Here is a 17,202-nt window from a genome sequence, read left to right as displayed (position 1 = left end):
TTTTCTTGCCACTGCTACCTTTAGGGTTTTCTTTGTGGGGGTTTATGTTGGGGTAAACTGTGAAGCATAATGTGTTTTAATGCCCAAGATAAGTAAAGTTGATTTGCCCATCCCTGCATTTCAATAAAGAGCATACTGTGCCAGAACACATAACATTTATGTGCATTGAGTTAAAAATTCATTCTGAATGTGAATGTGGTCACAATCCAGTTCTTAGTTCACTCTTAAACTTTCTCTGGATTGTTTTTTTTCCCTCTTTGAGAAAGGTGACATCCTGTCACACAGTATTGCTGCTGGCACATTTTCACTTACCAGCTGAACTGTAAATGAGGTTTAAAAATGGCAGGCACGCAGTCTTCCAGTCTGTGAGAAGGATTGCAGGTCTTTGATGTTTGTGTCTGGCGACATGATAAATGGTGTCGCCGCAAATGGCCGTTTTTTAATCCTCCTTTGAAATGACGAGCAGGCGTTACCCTTTGCAGTCCTCCCCAACACATGGTCCTCAAGAACCGAGAACTTCTGCTTTTCTACCCTCTTTCCTCTCTCTACTCTTTACCTGGGAGAAGAAGACAGTCTGGCCAATCAGGAGCACTCATTACCCGGGAGAAAAGAAAACCAATGCTGGATTCGAGTTGATTATCCCTGCTTTATATAGTCATGTGGTGGGAAATGTGACATTAGCTCTCTGAGCAGCTAATGAGCTAGGCAGCTAAGCAAATGTTGAACAATGACAGCAGAGTGAATCTTCATGAACAAATAAGCACATGCGCGCATTTGCGTGTACGCTCACCTACATATGCCTGCATGTGTATGTGTTTGTGCGTACGTGCGTGTGCGCCCCCGTCTCAGACGTCTCTGGTGCACCTGCTGAAGACGGTGCGCTTGCTGCGCTTGCTGCGTCTGCTGCAGAAGCTGGACCGGTACTCGCAGTACAGCGCCGTGGTTCTGACCCTGCTCATGTCCATGTTCGGCCTGCTCGCCCACTGGATGGCCTGCATCTGGTACGTCATCGGCCGCGCCGAGATGGAGAGCCAGGACCCCGGAGCCTGGGACATTGGTGAGCACGCCGCTACACCCTCCACGCCCTACGGGCAGGGTGTGCAGCTCTACAGCAGGGTGTGCAGCTCTACAGCAGGGTGTGCAGCTCTACGCCCTATGGGCAGGGTGTGCAGCTCTACAGCAGGGTGTGCAGCTCTACGCCCTACAGCAGGGTGTGCAGCTCTACAGCAGGGTGTGCAGCTCTACGCCCTACAGCAGGGTGTGCAGCTCTACAGCAGGGTGTGCAGCTCTACGCCCTACGGGCAGGGTCTGCAGCTCTACAGCAGGGTGTGCAGCTCTACGCCCTACGGGCAGGGTCTGCAGCTCTACGGCAGGGCTGTTCAAAAGTTCAAAAGTAGGCTAGTTATAACGTAAGTGTTTACTAGTTTACTAAACTAGTTTACTAAAGTAAACACTTGAGCCGACATTTGAGCATACATACAGTTGGTGCAACTGGCCACTGTTGGGCCAGTGTGTTTGTGTTTTTTTTTTTCTTCCAACCAATTGTTCTGGCTTAATTTCAATAAGCGCCAACTCTGTGTGAAGCATTTGCAGCTTTTGCTAATGGCATTTATTGTAAGATGTAAGATGATATACTATAAATGATTTGGCTAAATGCATAATTTAGAATAAATAAGGAAATGAAATGGCAAAATAGACTGACCCGGGCTGTGAACCCTTAGTTCATTCTGTTCCAATAAACCAGCATCATCCATTACAGCTTTGCAGCATGATCAAGGGGAAATAACCCAACAGGAAATGCGACACCACTACCAGCTCCGGGTCTCACATTCGTTAATGAGGTTGCCACCTTTGGCCAAGAGACTCTTTCAGCCACTTTCACCCATACATTCACACCCATGTGGATTCTCAGGGACACTAATTGCCTTATCATGCTGAGAGTAGTGAAATTCAGTAGTGCTCCTCAGTTAGAGATGGGGGGGGGGGTGGTTTGAAAAGCGGGACGGTGCAGAAATTTGTTAAAAAGTGTACAATGTGGAATAGGATCTTCAGACATTGCAATCGGTTACAATCACTACCAGACACCCTTAAAACTAGAGAACATCATACGCCCCAGCTAACATGCACCCTAGACAGCATACGTTCCACGGTCCGTTAACAATTCAAGTAAGTGGCGGTCAGCCTATCTACATTCTCACTGTGTTCATTTTCCTTTAACAACTACTCTTTCTATGACCCTCTCCCCTCATCCAGGTTGGTTGTACGAGTTGGGTAAGAGGTTGGAAACCCCCTACACTAATCGGACGGTCGGGGGTCCGTCGGTGCGCAGCGCCTACATCACCTCCCTGTACTTCACCCTCAGTAGCCTGACCAGCGTTGGCTTCGGCAACGTCTGCGCCAACACCAACGCTGAGAAGATCTTCTCCATATGCACCATGCTGATCGGCGGTGAGTCCCTACGCAGGAACATGTCGGTTCCACCAGACCTGGGTGAAATACGTAATTGTTGAGGATTCAAATAATTTTCTGTGTTCCATAGATCTTACCTGGTGCAATTGAGCCAACCAAGACAACCACAAGGCAGGGATTGCAATTTTGAGAGTATTTTCTCGGTTCCAATGCACCAGACAAGCTCAGTAAAATGGAGAAAAGTATTTGAATCCAAAGCAATTCTGTATTTGGCCCAGGTCTGGGACCCACATCAACCCTTTCTATTAAATGTCCACCAACATTGTACGGAACATTCACAATAAAAATTAGATACATTTTCAGGGTAGTTATTTCTCTTCTTTTTATCTGGATAATTGTCTTCAGACCATACCTTTCTTGCCCTCTCTCCATCTCTCTCAGCTTTGGCCGTACCAGTGTCTGTGCCAGCCAAGAGGCAGTTATTTCTGTAGTGTTAAGTTCTGCAGTATAAGGAACAAAGACGAAAGATTTCCCTGCAGGGTGTCGGCAGGTATCCATGACAGCTGATTTATATAAAGTTTGGCATCACCCAGGGAATTGTCTTTTAAAAAATAGTTTATATGTCACAGTGTCAGTGTCAAAGTTTCAGTTTGAGGCCAGTGGTTTTTCCTTCCATAGAAAAAGTCTTCATTATCCGTCTCAGTGAGACATCATTTCAATACACTGAGGACTGAGCTACTTATGATTCAAACTCAAAGAGAAGATATAGTACTGTGCAAAGTGTTAGGTGTAATGTTTCTGTATTTGTTCTGTATGTTTTCATGTTTATTCTTGTTTATCATTCATTTCCCATAGTCCTGGTTTATGTTTTCCCATTACAGTTCTCTATTGTCCTCCCCTGTTATGTCTACGTCTGAATGTTTATCAGTCTAGTCACTCCCCTGTCTGCGTGCCCCACTATTCGGGTGGTTACGGTAGTTTTCAGGGTTCAACGTTTTTTCTAAACTCGCGATTCTTACTTCCTGCTTTTTCTTGATAGTTAAATGTTGTAAAGCACGATTCTTACTGACTACTACTAATCTAGGTTTTGTACAGTACTAATCCGATTAATACCCTTACTGTCTGTCTAAATAACTAACTAACAATCACTTTTATTGGGTAGTTTAGAAATATTCACGAAACTAACTCACTAACGCTATCTCTTAGTATTTCTCCACTGTTCTATAACTCCGCCTCCCTATGCTATCCCTGATTACTCGTTTAGTTTCAGCGAAGTGTTCGCACCTGTCTCTAACTATCACTACGTCTTCTAACTATGCAAATGTCTACTCCCTAATCCGGAGCCGTATGTTTTACATGTTTTGTTTCGTGCATCCAGTCCGCGTTTTCGTCTCCCTCCCGTTATTATGTTATTACCCTATTGTCTTTCCCCACCTGTTGTCCATTTGTTTAGCCCACCTTTTTCTCCGCCCCGCCTAGATTGTCACCTTCCCTCTTGTATTTAAACCTCAGTCTCAGTATGTTTCGTTGTCAGAACGTTGATCTTGATAAGTGCCGATTGTTTGTAAGCCTTGTTGTAGAGATTCATGAAAGACACCCCTTTGCCTTGACTTCGACTTTGCTTTTGCCCTGCTGTACCTTCGCCCTGTGATTTTCTGGATTTTGACCTCTCGCTTGTTTTTTCGACCATTCTTTTGCTTTTCGTTTTTGGCTGTGTTTTGGATCTCTTGGCTTGTGACTACTGGACATTAAAACTACTCTTTTGGATTATCCTGTGGTCTGCGTCTGGGTTCTCTGCACCGTACATAACAGTTAGGCACATGGCAAAAAGAATCCAGTAAGTGGTTATGCTTACAAAAATAATGAAATGAACAGTTTCGAAAAGAAATGAACTATAAAGAGCAGTGAACACTTGAAAACTAAATCAAATCAATATTTGTGACCATCCTTAGCCTGCATCAAACATCAAATGTCCTGTAGTTTTATTTTTTAAATCAGCTGGTAGATTATTCAAAACATATTGAAAAACTTGCCACAGTTCTTCGGCAGGCTTTGGCTGTATCGCAGCCTCAATTAAGTTTTTTATCCGAAACACATTTTAGCTAATGACATTATGTTTCCAACAGCGTTTAATTTGTTCAGCTTACATGAAACAACACAGCATTTGTTTGCTGTGGCACTGTAGCATTTTCATTACAGACAAGGAGCTTTGGGAAAAACAGTCCTTGACATTTTATGCCAAAAAAAGGTTGACGTTTTACAACAAAACTTTTTTTCCCGATGCCTACGGCTAAATAGAGAACTTTATTTGGAGTGACTCCATTTTATATCGGTCAGCATCTAAATGCATTCTCAAAATATTTTATTATTATTCAGTATGCTTATAAATAAGGAGCCAGGCTGCTTTTGAATGATAAATAGCATGTGAAATTATTGAATGTGTTTCACTTCATGATGGGGGTTGGGTATTTCACAAACTTCAATCAATCAACCTCAATGAATATATACAAGATGGTATTATTGTGATTATTGTACTTTTGTTTTATGATCTTCTCGAACTGTTGCTGTCTGAGGATAGTTGTAAGGAGAGGAAGATTGGGACGGGTAGAGGTGGGGGAGGGTGACAGGCAGGGGAAAGTGCAAACACAAAATGTGGTATAGTTTAGTAATCAAAATGCAGCATTTTACACCTCATAAGACCCATAATACTGTTTAGTTTCCATGTGTCCTTTTTGCCTTGACACAGATTTAAAAGAAACAATGCACAATGCAAATTTTTGGTGATATTTTCCTTGAATTTGAAAGGAGATTTGTCCAGTGTTGTGATGTGGCTCCATTGTGTGTCTAAATGCACAAGCCACAGCTACAATAATCTGTATCAAGTCAAAAACAGAAAATCTTTTCAGTGAGAAAAAAACTTCAATTTCTGTAACTCTTGGAAAACAAATGCCAAAGGGTTACCTTTCAGGTTTATGCTTGTAGTCAAAAGGGTTCAAGAACAGTAACTATTTTATTTTGTGTATGTCATGTTCAAGCTTCTGTCAAGAAAAGGGGCAATACTTAAGTGGTTAATGAAATACAAAAACTTATCTGTAACATTACGTTCTTTGGAAAATTAATGGTTGGAAATCTAAACTTTTCTATTGACACACTAATACAAAAAACAAAACAGTAAACATCTGAACCAAATTGATATCAGAGAAATCTATGTGCCTCAGACCTTTCCACAGTACTGTACATTTAAGGTAAAGCAATTGGTAAGCCCCAATCTGTAGAGCACATTTTCTTAAAACAGATTTAACTTTGTTTTACCTTGGGATCACACTTGGCCCTGATGAAATCTGCTGATGACAATGCAAGATAAGACATTGAGAATTATTACATACATATACAATTATATAAAATTCCTTTCCTGAATTCCTCTCTGGAATGCCTTGAACTCTCCTAATTACATTTAAGGCATAGTTTTTAATACACATGAATATCAGGCAGCTCGTTTTGACTTTACACTTTATATTATTTTACTTGATATTATTTTACTTTATATTATGCTCCATTGGGTTGTGTTTGCCACCATTAGACCTTGCTTGTTTGCCCCACTGTGACCGGGTGTCCAACCCCCCCCCCCCCCCCCCCACAGCACTGATGCACGCGGTGGTGTTTGGCAACGTGACCGCCATCATTCAGCGCATGTACGCGCGCCGCTCGCTCTACCACACCCGCATGAAGGACCTGAAGGACTTCAACCGCGTCCACCGCCTGCCTCAGCAGCTGAAGCAGCGCATGCTGGAGTACTTCCAGACCACCTGGTCCGTCACCAACGGCATCGACGCCAATGAGGTGGGGCTCCTTCATCATCAAAAATATTTTACAAATAATTTTATTATATCTAATGATGTTGCTTTCTAATGTTATTTTTATATTGATGTATACAATCATACATTTCCACTATATATATATATATATAATTTATAGATCAATTTCAGCATTGATACAGATAAACTCATTTATTTATCTCATCTGAATGTATGCCAGTGAATGTCTGTGAGGGCCAAGTGTTAATGTTACAAACCAGCCTGTACTGTATTATCACACTTACGGGCATTAATATTTCAGAGATGTTCATATGTATACATTTATAGTAATTTCCTCTGAGTGTTTGTGCGAGAAGGTGTGACTGCAGCCACGTGTTTGTTCATATGAGTCTGCGCACATGAAGCTTTCTGCCTCATCTCCGCCTTTCTGCCAGGGCTTTTTCACAGGTGTTTAATCTCAAAATGAAAATAGAACAGATCTACTCTTACACCTCTGTAACGAGTTCAGTAATTTATTCGCCGTGAAATAACTCACTAACAAGTGAAGCTATCCCAGCCCCGACTACGGCTCCACACCTTTCTTTATTTCACTTGGAGGCACTGTTCTGTAATGTGACACCACACCCCATGCAGCTGCTTTTAATGTGTGCAGACTTCCATGTAAAGAGAACAGCAATGTTTCTGAACAAAATGTTCTACTGTTCGCTAAACATTACATATTCAGCTTTCTTGGCAATGTGTGAGTTATTGCTTTCCTTTCAGATTGACGGCAATGCAACTTCACAGCAGACCTGGGTCAAATGCATAATTGCTTCCGATTCAAAATACTTTTCTACACTTCACTGAGCTTGTTAAGAAGTACTCTCAATAAGTGCAAACCTGCGCATGCTGGTCCTCCTGGATGGCTCAGGTCTGGGTCAAGATTTTGACCCAAGATTTAGACCCAAGATTTGACCCAATTTTTTTGGATTCTTCAGCTCCTGCGCGATTTCCCAGATGAGCTGCGTGCGGACATCGCCATGCACCTGAACAAGGACATCCTGCAGCTGCCCGTCTTCCGCTCCGCCAGCAGGGGGTGCCTGCGCTCCCTGTCGCTGCACATTAAGACCTCCTTCTGCGCCCCCGGGGAGTACCTGTTTCGCCAGGGCGACGCCCTGCAGGCCTACCATTTCGTCTGCTCCGGGTCCCTGGAGGTCCTAAAGGACAGCATGGTGCTGGCTATCCTGGGTGGGTGTAATTAGTGCTTATACATGCGTAGTAGCACAGTTATAGATTACTTACTACATGGTTTCTGTTAATAAAGAATCCAGTACAATTGTTAGTTTTTGTGTGTATGGTTATTTAAAAAAATATAAAAAATCACCACAGTACCACAAGTTAAAATCAATGTCGAATCGATGTTGCTCATCTATGAGTACAGTAAAACAACGCATCAAGTATGTTTGTTGTTTGGAACTTTGCAACTTAGCCAATTTAAAGATCTGTGTTTCAGCGCTGTAAAGCTGCCTGAAAGTTAGCCATAAGGTGCCCGTGCCACCCTGTGTAATGAGTCGTTCCGTCGCCAGGTAAGGGGGACCTGATTGGGACAGACCTGTCGAGCTGGGGCCAGGTGATTAAGACCAACGCGGATGTGAAGGCCCTGACGTACTGTGACCTGCAGTACGTCAGCGTTCGGGCCCTGAGGGAAGTGCTGGAGCTGTACCCCGAATATGCCAGCCGCTTCATGGCCGACATCCACCACAATCTGTCCTACAATCTGAGGGAGGTGAATGAGACTGAGGTGAGGATCACAAGCATCCATCTATGGCAAGGATAACAGCATGGAGTCTCGTTCTGTAATGCTTGACAAGGTTAGGGAACACATTTGGAGGGATTTGGACTGTTCCTCTTTGCAGATCCTTGCGGGATCCTTCACATTTTGGGTTTGTGCTTATCGACTACCCTCCCCAGTTCAGCCCACAGGCTTTTGATTGGATTGAGGTCTGGCACCTGAGATGGCCATTGCAGAACATAGATTGTGTTGTTGCGGAACCATTTCTGTGTGGATTTTGTGGTTTGGGTCGTTGACTTGCCAGAAAGTCCACCGATAGCCAAGCCTCAGCCTTGTGGTAGAGGCGTAACATTGCCTGATACTTGAAGGAATCCATTATACCACTGATATTTTAATCCATGTCCCTGGACTTCTGGAATTAATAAAACATCATTGACCCACCACCATATAATGATGTTTTGGAGCTGAAATATTAATTCACCTTGGGTATAACACATTTGTGGTCAGACCAGTCCAAATTCAACATTTTAGTCAGATATAGCATTGGTTGTATTTGGCATCAAAAAGTGTGTCATACCCACGTTTTGTTATTAACTGCATGTTTGATTTTGGTTGATTCCATTGAAACATTAGTACAGTATTTTATGTGTACAGTATATTTTTGAATTTTGAGTTCATCTCAATAATTTTTGTCCTGGGGCCCACTGTAGTTCATTTAACTCCATTGTAGTAGACCCTAGTAGTGTCCTGTGGACATGAAATTCAAAGAGGTGGAAACTCTCACTGACTCCAACCTGAACTTCGCTCAATGTACTTTTTCCGTACTTCCTGCTCAGGACTGTTTGGACCACAGTGTCTTCCCCAAGCACAAACTGCCCTACTTTGTGGAGGTGGGGGACCAGGGGAAGGAGAGTGTCCCCAGGACCCCTGGGTGCAGGCCTCGCAGCAGGTTGACCCTTCCGGGCCTGAGCAGCTCTGCGCGCTGCGACTCCCTGGGCAGCATGCTGGGGGCGGAGCTGAGCAGCTCGGTGCAGCACGGTTCCCTGGGAAACTTCCTGGGGGAGGAGCTAAGACACGCCCTGCGTCACCGCCGCTCACCCAGCACAAGCCCCTCCCCCCAACTGAAGTTCAAGGAGAAGCATCCCACCCTGTCGGTCGCTGATCCTGCCGCCGGTCCGGGCCCCAGCTCAGATGATCGGCCCAGCAACAGGCCCACCAAACTGCTCATCCCATCCGTCACTTGTTTTGCCCCACCGGACCTCAGTCCCAGGTACTCTCTCCTGTTCACTGCCCCTCAGACTGAGGTACGAGCTGGATGTTGAAGTCAAGTGTCTGTGCTCTCTGAATAAACATTTATTTAAACTTGGAATTTGATGTTAATAAAAAGAAAGATTAATTCCAGTTGAAGCATTTGGATGGACAAAAATGTACGTCAATTGAGGGCCAAGCTGATTTTGTTTGGTCTTGTTACTAAATTCAAAGTTCCGGGTGTCAAACTCAAGTCCTGGAGGGCCACATTGTCATTTGATCAAATGTTTCCTTTATGTTAGCGGCTAATGAGGCCTTGGGAACAAGATGTGTGGAGTCTATGGCCAGTTAATGACTTCACTGAAAACCAGCAGACACGGTAGTCCCCCTAGACTGGATTTTGGCACCCGTGCTCAAAGGGCAATAGGAGACATCAGAATTTCAGAATATATGAAATAGATTACAGCAGACTAAGGGCTGCATGACCTCCAGTTAGTCCTAAAGCAATGTGCCTCTGAGGTTCTCACTAGTTCTAGGGCTTATTCCAATCACTTATTTTGTCATTCCCTGCCTCCTTATCCCTTGCCTGACCCAGAAATTTTAGGACATTTAAGGACATTCCAACCCATTAAATGTCCCTTCAAGGAGCTAGGAGCCAGGACCTAGAAGGCTCCCAAAATATTTTTTGCAAGGATCCACAAGCACATCCTTTGCAGAAACATTTTTTGGAATGCGTGACATATAAATGGTGGATCCACCTGTACCTATCTGCCATGCATCTGCTGTGCCTGTAACTCACATGGCTTCAAACTGACATTTGCAGGAGCAAGGACATTCCATTTGCCTATTGCACATTTTCTCTATTCCCTCATCTTCAAATAATTTTCTTGCGTCTTTTCCTTGCCTCCCCAGATGGGTGGATGGCTAGCATAAAGGAAAGGAAGTGGCAAAGGAAATAGGTGAAAAATAACCGATTAGATTGAGCCCCTGGTCTTCCCCACTTACTCCTCCCTTGAAATCCTATGATGTACATTTCGCCCATCTTCCTGGAACCCCTCTCTTAGTTCCATCTCCCTGGAAATGCTGTGGTAGATTCCATGTCCCCGGGCATCCTGCAGTGTTTCCCTGGAAATGCTTTGATGTCTGTGTCTCAGGACTCCCTGGAAACTCTGTAATGCCTATGTTTCCCATATCTGTGGTGTCTACTGTCTTCCTGGAAAACATGTCCTGGCACCTGTGTCTCATGTTGCCTTCTCGCTGTGATGACTCGTGTCTCCCTCAGGGTTGTGGATGGAATAGAGGACAATGGGCAATCATTTCACTTCAACATTGAGCAAACTCAAGTCAATACCAGCCTGGCCAAAGGTAATGGAGAAATTACTCCTTTCAATTTTGGCATTATTTTGGTTGGATCATGAACACAAGACTAACTACAGCATTAGGCAGTTGGAGTTTGAAATCTATCAAAGCTATTAGACAAAGCCTTTTATGGGTGAAATAAAACTATGAAGAATAGCCTGTGAATTACTAAGCTGTTATGAAAGATAAAATGTAATAATTCATGATGATTTATCAAAAATAGGGCAATTCTAGTTGATTCAATACGATTAACTTTTTAATGACAAAGGGATTTTGCATGCTTGTTACCTCGTTTTTATACTTTAGTTAAACAGAAAAGGAATATTTCCTAAAAAAACTTCTGGTGTCCATGCATTGACCTCACCAGGCTGTTTCCTTCCCCTTACAGATGCCGGCCAGGAGAACAGCACTTTGCGCCTGGAGACTGAGGAGGTTAGGCAGAGCATCAGCCAGCTGAACCAAGAGGTGAGTAGATGTGGGACATGGGAGAGGTGGGGCAACGGTCTAGATTAGGTAGTTGTTGCTATTGTCTTCTTAGTGTAACATTTCTTCACCAAAGGCATGTCCCTTTCGCATTTGCAAATCGACATAGAAAATGTTATTATTATTATTGTTGTTATTATTATTATTATTATTATTATTTCCTTTTTAGTACTGTTGTTGTTGTTGCACCGCCTCCTCCTCCTCAGTCCTCCTTCGCTGCTGATGACTTTGCTGATTTCTTCGATGAGAAGGTCACAGTCATCCGCAGATCCTTTACAACCACCGCCCCCCTCAGTGTGCCCTTCCCCCCCTCTAGGCCCATCCCTTCCTTTTCCACTTTCTCCCCCCTTACAGACTCTGATGTTTCTCAACTCCTGCTCTGCCACCGCTCTACAACCTGTGCCCTTGACCCTATCCCCTCTTCTCTTCTCCAAACTATCACACCTGACATTCTCCCATTTGTCACCTCCCTTGTCAACTCCTCCCTGTCTTCCGGCTGTTTTCCGGCATCCTCCAAGAGGGCCCACATCACTCCGCTGCTAAAAAAGCCTACCCTGGATCCCTCGATCATCCAGAACTACCGCCCGGTATCTCTTCTTCCTTTCCTTTCCAAAACTTTAGAACGAGCCGCTTCTACTCAACTTTCTTCCTTCTTTTCTAACAACAACCTGCTAGACCCCCATCAGTCTGGCTTCAGATCGGGCCACTCGACAGAGACTGCGCTCCTCTCCGTCAGTGAGTCACTTCATGCCGCACGAGCAGCCTCCCTCTCCTCTGTCCTCATTCTTCTAGATCTCTCTGCTGCCTTCGACACTGTGGATCACTCCATCCTCCTGTCTGCCCTGTCAGCAACGGGCATCTGTGGCACAGCCCTGAACTGGATTGAGTCCTACCTCTCTGGTCGCTCCTTCCAGGTTGCCTGGGCTGGTTCGGTATCGACACCTCGGCCCCTCGCCACAGGAGTTCCCCAGGGCTCAGTCCTTGGCCCACTTCTTTTTTCTCTCTACACTCGCTCCCTTGACCCTGTGATCACTGCACATGGGCTATCCTACCACTGCTATGCGGACGATACCCAACTCTTCGTCTCGTTCCCGCCGTCTGATACGCAGGTTTCAGCCTGTATCTCTGCTTGCCTGAGGGACATCCAGAGCTGGATGGACAACCACCATCTAAAGCTCAACCCAGGTAAAACTGAAATGATATTCTTCCCTGCTAATACCTCTCCCCATCTGGATCTCTCCATTTCCCTCAGGGATACCACACTCACGCCGTCACCCAGTGCAAGGAACCTCGGCGTGGTGATGGACAGCAGACTGTCCCTTTCCAAGAACATTGCGGCGGTCTTGCAGGTTCTTCCTATACAACATACGGAGAATCCGCCCCTTTCTCACCCCCTACTCGACCCAGCTCCTGGTCCAAGCGATGGTTCTGTCCCGCCTGGACTACTGCAATTCCCTCTTGGCTGGCCTCCCAGCATCCGCCATCAGACCCCTCCAACTCATCCAGAATGCAGCAGCTCGTCTGGTCTTCAACCTTCCCAAATACTCACATGTCACCCCCCTGCTTACTTCCCTCCACTGGCTGCCTGTCATGGCTCGCATCAAATTCAAAACATTGGTGCTAGCCTTCCAAGCAGTTAAAGGGTCTTCCCCAGCTTATCTGCAAAAAATCATCAGACCCTACACCCCTGCCAGACCTCTTCGTTCAGCCTCCACAGGCCGCTTGGCACCTCCCCCTCTCAGAACCTCCACCTCACGCTCACGACTACTGTCTGTTCTGGCTCCACGGTGGTGGAACGAACTCCCCGTTGAGGTCAGAACTATAGAATCTCTCCCCACCTTCAAGCGCAAGCTGAAGACACACCTCTTCAAGCAGCACCTCTCCCCATCCCTCCCTACCTCCCTGTGAACCTTAATTGTTGTCTCTGTGACTTGCTTTGTGTATCGGTATTTTTAGTTGGCTAGGTAAGCAGTGTTTGGATAGTTAACTTTGGTGACTTTTGCTCTGTTTGTTTGTTTGTTTGTTCAAAAAAAAAAAAAAAAAAAAAAAAGGCCCTTGTCCTTATCTTTGTTGTACAGGTAGCAGTTGAAATTGTACTTACCTCTAGGGTCTTTCAGCGAACTTATCCCTGGTTATGGGTATGCACTTTGTTGTACGTCGCTCTGGATAAGAGCGTCTGCCAAATGCCAATAATGTAATGTAATGTAATGTTGTTGTTGTTGTTATTATTAACTTTATTATGTCCAACCATTATTGCGAGAGGATAAAGAAGGGTGAAGAATTGTGTGAATAGAAATCTGGTCACATATGTATGTGCACGACAGGGATGCAGTGGATTCAGAAAGTATTCAGACCCTTTGCTGTGGAAATCCAACTTGTGGTTAGGTGCACCCTGTTTGCTTTAATTATCCTCCATGATGTCCAAGGAACTCTCTGTAGATCACTCTGTAGATAGGATTGCGGCACGGCATAGATCAGGGCAAGGGTATGAAACCATTACTAAAGCTTTGAGTGTTCCCTGGAGCCCAGTGGCCTAAATCATTTTGAAATGGAAGAAGAGTAATCGAGCAAGAAGGGCCTTGGTCAGGGAGGTAATCAAGAACCCAACGGTCACTCTAACAGAGCTTCGGAAGTCCTCTGCAGAGATGAGAGAACCTGCCTTGAGGACGACTATCTCAGCAGCACTCCATCAATCAGGCGTTTATGGTACAGTGGCTAGAGGGAAGCCACTCGAGTAAAAGGCATATGTCAGCGTCTGAGAGCACGAGGAAAAAGATGGCTTACCTCTCAGCATGACAATGACCAGAAGCAAACAGCCAAGACAATGCTGGAGCGGCTTCGGGACATGTCTCTGACTGTCCTTGAGCCCAGACTTAAACCGCATAATACATCTGTGGAGAGACCTGGAGATGGCAGTGCACAGACGCTTCCCATCCAATCAAATGGAGCTTGAGAGGATCTGCCAGGAGGAATGGGATAAACAGGTGGTGCAGTAGATAGCACTGCCACCTCACAGCAGGTTTGTATGTTCTACCCAAGGCAGCATTCCCTCTGTGTACTCTGGTTTCCTCCCACAGCACAAAAACATGCAGTTTGGGCTACTTGGGGGGGGGCATTAACAGGGTGTTGCTCTACTTTGTGAAAAAAATACTTTCTGAAGCCACAGTAATACCAGATGAAAAGGCCATGTCCGTGATTGGATTCGTCAGATTATAAATGGATTAATTTTTTTATGCAAGGTGTACAGGGGGCCAGTGACTTAAATTAAGCACTTATGAACTGAATCACACCAAAAGCCAGCAGACCATTCAGCCCTCCAGGTCTGGAAGCTTGAGATTCCCACTATAGACGTTCCCATGCCAGATTCTGATGTCTCTCTCTCTCCCTTTGCTGCGTAGATGACCCACCTGAATGAGAAGGTGTCCCAGCTGACTAAGGAGCTCCATCACATGATGCACTTCCTGCAGTTGGGCATGGCCACGCCGCAGTGCATGCCCGCTGTGCCCTCGTATCCCTACGCCGTGCAGATCGTCCCTGGACCAGCTGCCGGCGCTTCCTGGCAGGCACGGATGCCCTATGGTGTAGGGGCCGGCCTGCCCCCTCAGCAAGAGACCCAAAGACTCCCCCCGGGGGCCGTTTGGGGCTACAGCGGGAGTCCGGGGCAGGAGAGGGCCGCTGCAGCGGGCAGCCCGTCCGCAGAGGTGGGGCTATTCCGCGGCCCCCTGGGACTGTACCCACCCTGCTGCACCGGGCTCGGGCACAGCACCCCGCAAGGAGCTGGCATCCAGCTCAGCTCCCACCTGACCTCCAGGAGCACCCCAAACTCCCCCAACACACCCCCCCAGCAGCCTCGCGCCTCCAGCCGGCCTCCTCTCAGCCCCACCCACTTGGGGTCCCCCTCGGATCCGGGTCCTCAAACTGGGTACAGCGCCGGCTCTACCCCGTCGTGTTCCCCTGCCGTCCTCAGTCAGTCCCACCCCAGCCTGGCCCGACAGTTCACTACTGCCCCACCTGAGCCCACCCACCCCCAGGCCCAGCCAGACCCCCGCATGCCTGCATGCCCCGTAACACAGTCTTGGGCCTCCTCTTCAGGATCCTTCCACGACATTTCCATCAGCCCCAGACGGAATGATCTCATTGGGTCCGACCCCTCCCTTGTCCTGATTACAGGGGACCCTCAGAATGTCCGTCACCCTGTCCCCCACTTCCCTGTGCCTAATGCTGTCCCCAGTCAGTCCTCTGTCACGTCTCAGGACTCCAGCCTGTCCGGACCGGACCTCTCCACGCCGGGCCACCCGGTGAAAGCCGAGCCCTTGAGCCTTGGGTGCCTGCTGGCTGAGTCATGGCCGGAGAAGAGGGATGGGGAGGTGGAGGATAGGCTCAGTATTGGCACACAGACTCAGGAAACCACACGCTGAAGTCTGAACCTGATTGGTGGGCTGCCGAGAGGCGGAATCCATGATAACTGGAACCTCACATTAAACTTGAATCAGCAGAGCATTCAGTGCCCTCCAAAATAATTCACTCCATAAAGATGAGCAGGGAAGGCTGAATACAACACAATTAGTAGACTATGCTGTGTGCTCAAAAAAGTGAAATTATATTCTGTTATACATTTGGTCAGCATTGTGAATTTGACTAGAACCGGGTGTGATAATCAGATGTGTTGCCAAAATAAATAAAAAATAGAGCTTATGCACGGCAGCAATGGGTTCGGAATCAGAATGAAAAAAGCTCAGTGCCTGTATTGTTTCTTTTACATAGCCTTCTTTGCTCATCTTTATCAAGGGGTGTTACGAATTCGGGAGAGACATGTATATGGAATTGGCAAGGGAAAGAGAGGTGCATTACAGTCTAACTGGCTCTTCAGGGGACTGTTTGTGTTCGGTTTTATTTGTTGGCACCACCACAGGGTTGATTTGCTTATGAGCAGCCTATTTTTGTGGGAAATGTTGTACTTCTATGCAAATGCATGCAATTTGTCATAACTTCTCGTCTCGTATGAAGTAATTACTAATTTAAATATTCTTCAACCAAAGTGGGGTCGGTCTAGTGAATCATGAGAGTTTGTCATTTCTTAGTCAACAATATGTGCATTCATATTTAGGTATTTTGGAAACAGCTTTTTAAATATAACGAATTCTATCTGTGGTTTACTGAATCATCTGTGATGTTCTCAGCAGAGGTCTCTAGAACTGTTATTATATAACAGAAGAATTATCTTGTTCGTGATAGCACTGTCAAGTGAAAGAAAGTCAGATTAATTGCAAAAGTATATTTTCTCATACATCCCACTATACTCACACCTGTTTATCCTCAGAATGCCAAAATGTTTTCTCAAACAGATCTGAAGCAGTATCACATGAAGAAAAGACCTCAACTCTTTTCTGATGGTAGAGGTCACAAATTGAAATATGGTTACTTTTCATGGTTTACAATGAATGTATTGTGTGCCATTTTATCTTGCTGAGCAAGCTTGGACCCTGATTTTCTTTGCACATTCAATTCTCACTGCAGTGAAACTGTACATTTGCATGAATAACAGATTATGTATATTGTGTATTGTAAGCATTATTTCTGCAAATGTATTTGATCGATTTAGAGTGTATTTACATAGAAGTCGGGATGGTTTTGTACTGGGTCGATAGGGATCTCATGATTAATAGCCACAGGCCCGATCATCTAAGCCTGACTTGTGATATCACTGTAAGCATGACATTTGCCTGATTGTTTACGTCAGCCCCAGCATCACATTAGCCTGATCAATGGCAGCATCACCGTGCAGAGTCATTGAATACCCGCGCATCAAATGCCTGACACTGGCCAATTACATATCAGTGGAATATCCCATGGTCATGACGGATAAACCTGATAATAAACGCTTTGACTGAGGTAAATTATTACTCCATCTGATCACTGCAACTGAAAAACATTCTAGTGACTGCTGTGACCTGCCATTTTTCACTGACATTTTAAATTAGTTTTAAGCCTTGAGAAAAACAAGAACAGGTCACTTGGTGCTCAAATAAAATACTGAAGAGCTCCCGAGGAAAACAAGGGGCTCGTTGAACAGAGGGAAATTAACAGAAAAAGCCTAAGAAAAAAAACCTTCATTTT

The 17,202-nt window shown here is 45.5% G+C and overlaps 1 protein-coding gene across 1 annotated transcript in view; it reads left to right on the top strand.

Annotated features, from left to right (window-relative positions):
• The window catches only part of LOC133114142 (potassium voltage-gated channel subfamily H member 4-like), a 110,864-nt gene extending 95,361 nt beyond the window's left edge, over positions 1–15,503 (top strand). Inside the window, exons 7-15 of the mRNA XM_061223332.1 lie at positions 850–1,057; positions 2,254–2,448; positions 6,050–6,249; positions 7,202–7,451; positions 7,790–8,004; positions 8,832–9,265; positions 10,526–10,608; positions 10,991–11,067; positions 14,484–15,503. Of these exons, the coding sequence (XP_061079316.1) occupies positions 850–1,057; positions 2,254–2,448; positions 6,050–6,249; positions 7,202–7,451; positions 7,790–8,004; positions 8,832–9,265; positions 10,526–10,608; positions 10,991–11,067; positions 14,484–15,503 (2,682 nt within the window). The remainder of the gene's footprint in view (positions 1–849; positions 1,058–2,253; positions 2,449–6,049; positions 6,250–7,201; positions 7,452–7,789; positions 8,005–8,831; positions 9,266–10,525; positions 10,609–10,990; positions 11,068–14,483) is intronic.
• The last annotated feature ends 1,699 nt before the right edge of the window (positions 15,504–17,202 follow it).

The sequence above is a fragment of the Conger conger genome, chromosome 16 (assembly GCF_963514075.1).
Source record: "Conger conger chromosome 16, fConCon1.1, whole genome shotgun sequence".
Lineage (NCBI taxonomy): Eukaryota > Metazoa > Chordata > Actinopteri > Anguilliformes > Congridae > Conger > Conger conger.
This window is presented reverse-complemented; position numbering and strand designations above follow the sequence as displayed.